This window comes from Hippopotamus amphibius, chromosome 9 (genome assembly GCF_030028045.1).
Source record: "Hippopotamus amphibius kiboko isolate mHipAmp2 chromosome 9, mHipAmp2.hap2, whole genome shotgun sequence".
Classification (NCBI taxonomy): domain Eukaryota; kingdom Metazoa; phylum Chordata; class Mammalia; order Artiodactyla; family Hippopotamidae; genus Hippopotamus; species Hippopotamus amphibius.
Window position 1 is genome coordinate 85,676,522 of NC_080194.1, and position 5,651 is coordinate 85,682,172.

Consider the following 5,651-nt stretch of genomic DNA (forward strand, 5'->3'; position numbering starts at 1 on the left):
CTGAAGATCTGTTTCATAACAATGTGAACATATTTAATGCTACTGAACTGTACACTTAAAGATGGTTAAGATGGTAAATTTTGTCATATGTTTTTTTACAATAAAAATTGGGAAATCAAAGCAAAAAATAAATAAAATTTAATTTTGAGCATTTTAAGTAAAAGAGGATTTTGGAGTTGTCATTATTCCTTTCAAGGAAGACTTTGTTCCCTAAGAGAGGATGAAAGAAAGGTCTAGAGAAGAATCACAAACTCAAATGCCTCATGGGTCAAACAGGTAGCAGAAGTATATAAAAGTTTTAAGATAATAAAGAGCGGTGATTTGAAAAATGCATGTTCTGTGACATATTCTATAGCACTGTGCTACAAAACAAAACCTATCTACTGGACTACTTCTGCCTATCTCAGTAATTTATGACTCTTTTGCCAGAGGGATAGGAAAATGTGGCTGTCAAACCCTGGCTGCTGGAAGAACAGTGTTAGAAAGAAATTCCCCCGTCATGACTTTCTAATACTTGATTTGAACTTGTGTTCTGCCTCTAGTATAATCACTTCGCTATGCCTAAGCCCTTAGTAAAAATGTACTGTATTCAATAGTCATGTATTAACGTTGCTTTAAAAACTTAAATAAGAAAAGCAAGGGCAGTTTTATGAAATACAGCCATTAGGGGGGTGATGAAGATGGGAAAGCCCAACATGGAGCTATTTTTAGTAAATGGGGCAAAATGATAGCACAGAGGCAGACTGAAGTGTGAACTGACTCAAGGGAAGATGTAAGACAAACACCTTTTCCCCCAAACAGTGTGAAGAATGATGACCCAGGTGGGGAGGGAGCACAGAAGCACAATCTGCTAATATGTAGGATGGAACTTGGCCCATTTTATTTGCGTATTTAAAACAGGTTGCCCTAGGTTTCACCTGCATTGGAGACACATGAATCACACAATTATATCAAACACAGCTGAGGATCATTTTGAAATTTGGAGGACATTAATTTATACTAGTAATTTAGTATAACTACTAGGTATTTTGTGTACAGTGAGATTTCTAATTTTTAGGCTTATTTTGTACTTGAATTCAGAATTTTTATTCCTAAATTATTAGGAGATTTAAAAAATCTTTTTTGAAAAAGAAATCTAAAGTGTTGGCAGTTTATTAATTTATGAAAATGTGTTTTTAAGTTATATAAAGTGTTAAGACTTTCTTTGTTAAAAAAATGAAACTTTAAATGCTTTTTCTGTACAAGGTGTAAACTCAAATTTTACTCTGAGATCTAAAATGATAAAAAAATCATTAATATTTCTTTGAATGTTTCTATGCTATATTGTACTTGTACTATCTCATACATATAATTTTGAAATGAAATGTGCTTAATCATTAATTTTGTTTTGAATAATTGTCTATTACACTTCACTACAACTATTTTAAGCATACATTTTGGAAATGTGATAGCTGACAATTACTTAATCTACAGATGTTTTGAGACTTGAGATCTACAACACAATGGTGTTTTCAGCCTTAAAAATCATATTATTTAATATTAAATTTATCATACTTTTCAAGGTATGACATATCTAAGGACAACTTAAGTATGAATAACATATGTTCATCATATCAATACCTTAATTATATCAAAAAGAAGCTCTGCAATGATACAGTGCCATAAAAAGCTAAAAATGCAGCATTTACCAATCCATATGAAGTTTTAATGGAGATAGGAACATTACCTAAACCTTAATTTTTAGGAGCATATCTAGTTGATTAACAACATTTTTAATATTGTAAATTCCACTTTAAGTTAAATAAATTTGTACCTTGGAGGGTGAACAGTTTTACCTGGTGCTACCACTAAATTCTAGAAAAATAACTTTTTAAAAAAAGCACAGTTTTGCAGTGTCCTGCTAGCCAAAGACTAACAGGCCCTCACTCTGAATGGTAATCTTCATAATCATGAGTGAAATCTACACCTACGGATGAAAAGTGTCAACAACAAGATGGTGGCAGAAAATAAATGTTAGTAACATGATTATAATTTTTCTCCAGCTCTTATGCTCTTTGAATCTAGTATGTGTTTTATGTATGCTTTGATTTTAAGATATTACTTCCAGAAGATATAAATATTAACTCAAGTCCTTAATTACCATTTTTATTTCTTATGGCTATGTCAATTTTTTAATCTGTACTATTAGGAAATCATAATCCACATCTATATTGAAAAACCACAGTCAACAATAACAAATCACTTAAGTCTCTGAATTTTAGTTCCCTCACCTATAAAATGGGAATAATACACTCATAAGGTTGCTGGGCAGCCTTAGACAGCATGTGGTACTCACTGAATAAATAGTAATAGCTTTTTGACACACCAGTAATCTCTGATGGTATCTCTTGGATCTTTCTTTTGAAGCCATCACAGTGTGTTGTGCTTGGAATCATCAGCTTTCTTCCAAACCCATATCCCAGAGACAGATATTCTTTCTGCTTTGGTCTCTTGTGCCTCTGGGGGAGTGTTTTGGCTTGAAGGTGAGTTTGAATGTGAGTACAAAGACACCAAGACAACACACACACTGTTGTTGTAACCTAAGAATCACACAGGATTGACATTCCGCAATGGTTTCGCAGAACATAAGCACGGGGTTCATGGACCACATCAGATCATACAAAATACTTTGCACGTGGTGACTGTTCCATAAGAGTTTTTAGGATGAATGAATTTGGGCTTTAATATTTCATACTTCTGAATTCTCCTCATTAGGAAACTCATGTCCTTCCTGGATGTGGAGTTCAAGTTGAATGAAAGACTTATTGTTAGCCATCTAGATACTTTCCAGAGCCACTCTTTCTGTACTTTTGAAGAGGTGCCACTAGAGAAGGTCTTCACTGTAGGGGATCAGTTGTCAATGTACTATTGTTAGTACTTTACAAATTTTTTCGCCTCACATTAATTGCTGTGAATGGTTTCTCTGATATGACAGAGATAAAGATAGAAGAGCTGATATGAGTAGTTAAAATAAGAGATGGATGGTGAGACAGACAGGCCTTATTTCATATTCTCAATCATTTACTAGTTACACGCCTTACTGTAGGCAAATATCCAACTAAATAATAGTTACCTAACATGTAAAACAGACATATTAGTATTTGCTCTGCAGAAGAGTGGAGAGGGATACAAACCAGTCATGGAAAGTTCTTATGACAATCAAAGTTAACAGAAGGGTTCTTTGGCTGTTCAGGGACTGGGCAGTACTGAGACCCACTGGAGGAGTGCTTTGGTTTGATAACATAGAACAAAAAAGGGATAGTTTTATATTTATTGATATGTCCTATATTACTGAGATCTCACCATCTTTGACCATTAACATAGCTCAGAAACAGATAGAGAACTAGAGCTACCTGGTTGAAAAGTCTTGGTTTTTATGTCACACTTCATTCTGATGTAGGATATTAACTACCTACCTCAATTCTTCTTCTTTTCTTCCATAAAATTCCCAGAGGAAAATGACAGAAGGAAATCATTCCACAGTGACTGAGTTTATCCTCGCTGGTCTGACAAAGAAACCAGAGCTACAGCTTCCCCTCCTGTTCGTCTTCCTGGGCATCTATGTGGTCACAGTGGTGGGGAACCTGGGCATGATCACACTGATTGGGCTCAGCTCTCACCTGCACACCCCCATGTACTATTTCCTCAGTAGCTTGTCCTTCATTGACCTCTGTCATTCCACTGTCATTACCCCCAAAATGCTGGTAAACTTCATGGCAGAGAAAAATATTATCTCCTACACAGCATGTATTACTCAGCTCTTCTTCTTCCTTGTTTTTGTTATATCAGAATGTCATATATTGGCTGTAATGGCATACGATTGCTATGTTGCCATCTGTAACCCCTTGCTTTACAATGTCACCATGTCTTATCAGCTTTGTTCTTGCATGGTAGCTGGGGTGTATATCATGGGCTTGACTGGTGCCACAGCTCACACAGGCTGCATGCTAAGAGTGCTTTTTTGCAAGGCTGATATAATCAACCATTATTTCTGTGACCTTTTCCCACTCCTGGAGCTCTCCTGCTCCAGCACTTACATCAATGAGGTGGTAGTTTTGTGTTTCAGTGCATTTAATATCCTTAACCCCACCCTGGCCATCCTTGGCTCCTATGTCTTCATCATTGCCACCATCCTCCGCATCCGCTCCACGGAGGGCAGGTCCAAAGCCTTTAGCACCTGCAGCTCCCACATGTCAGCTGTCACTGTCTTCTTTGGCTCTGCAGCATTCATGTACCTGCAGCCATCCTCAGTCAGTTCCATGGACCATGGGAAAGTGTCTTCTGTGTTTTACACCGTTATTGTGCCCATGCTGAACCCTTTGATCTACAGCCTGAGGAATAAAGAGGTCAAAGTCGCCCTAAATAAGATCCTTGAAAAAAAGAAGTTTCCTGTGAAAAAGTGTATTTTGCCGTGGCAAAAATTTATAATTTCCTGAGAAAGTTCGGTAAGGAAACAGTCCAGACATAGTAATGCACGTCCACAAGTAATGAAATTACTGCTACTAGCTGATTATTTGGAATAAAAGTGCCACGGAGAGGACTGGATTCATAGTGGTAGTTATATGGAGAGCAGCACTATTTTGGGGATGCCCCAGAGTCCATCTACCCATAAACATCTGTGTTACCTCTAAACATTAAAAAATACTCAAAATCCTTCATGTGGATGATTATACTTCATATGCATGGAATACGGAACTTTTTTAGGCAAGACTTACTCATCTTTTTTAAAAGTTTTTTTTTTATTTTTAATTTTTATTTTATTTTACTTATTTATTTGTTTTTGGCCATATTGTGTGGTTTGTGGGATCTTAGTTCCCCAACCAGGAACTGAACTGGCGCCCAAGGCAGTGAAAATTTGGAGTCCTAAACACTGGACCGCCAGTGAAGTCCCAAGATTTATTTATCTTAGTTCAAAGGCTAAATCCATTTAATCAGTATCCTTTGATCTTCTCAATACGTTGTGTCCCCAGTGTTGTTTACTATTAAGACAAATGTCTCTAAAAAGTGTGACCCCTAAAATAAGCAATTTTTAACCATTTGGAATCTATAAAATGCAATCCTTAATTCTTAGTAAGTGCACAGAATTGTCTTCGGAAGTATGGGGGCATATGATGGGTGATAAGACATAATTCTTATACCATACGACACACATGCCATCCACACTATAGTGGAAGAGACTGACAATAATAAACAGCACTGAATACGTTATGTGTGTTTTGATTTATATCTTTATGCATCGTTCCTTACTCCAGAGTTTTCAGATAATGCTAACACCTATACTTATTTTCCTGACAGTGCTATACTTATTTCCTCTTGTCCCTAAAGAATATTTCTTTTTTGCCATCCACATTATAGAATCTCAGATTTAGAAGTGACATTCTTACTATTATAACCACATGGATCATTTATTCATATAGAAATTTAAAACTGGAAAAATGTTTTCTGATTAAGGGTAAGTACCCATCTATTCTGGAAAAGAAATTGAATTATTTTAAGGAGAGAACAGGGATGTCTAAGCAATAGATTCCCTCTCTTCCCTTTGACTCATCATGAGCATTTACACCTCGTTAAAGTGTATTTTAAACATCATCCATCTCATTTAAAAAGGCTAA

The 5,651-nt window shown here is 36.0% G+C and overlaps 1 protein-coding gene across 1 annotated transcript; it reads left to right on the top strand.

Moving 5' to 3' along the window:
- The first annotated feature begins 3,458 nt into the window (after positions 1-3,458).
- Positions 3,459-4,475, top strand: LOC130860949 (olfactory receptor 150-like). The gene has a single exon (XM_057749473.1). It carries the CDS (start codon positions 3,498-3,500, stop codon positions 4,473-4,475), a length of 978 nt encoding a protein of 325 aa, XP_057605456.1. The 5' UTR covers positions 3,459-3,497.
- Positions 4,476-5,651: the final 1,176 nt, after the last annotated feature.

What these genes read in the sequence shown, in the direction of transcription:
- LOC130860949 (XM_057749473.1), top strand. Translation starts at nt 3,498, where the DNA reads ATGACAGAAGGAAATCATTCCACAGTGACTGAGTTTATCCTCGCTGGT.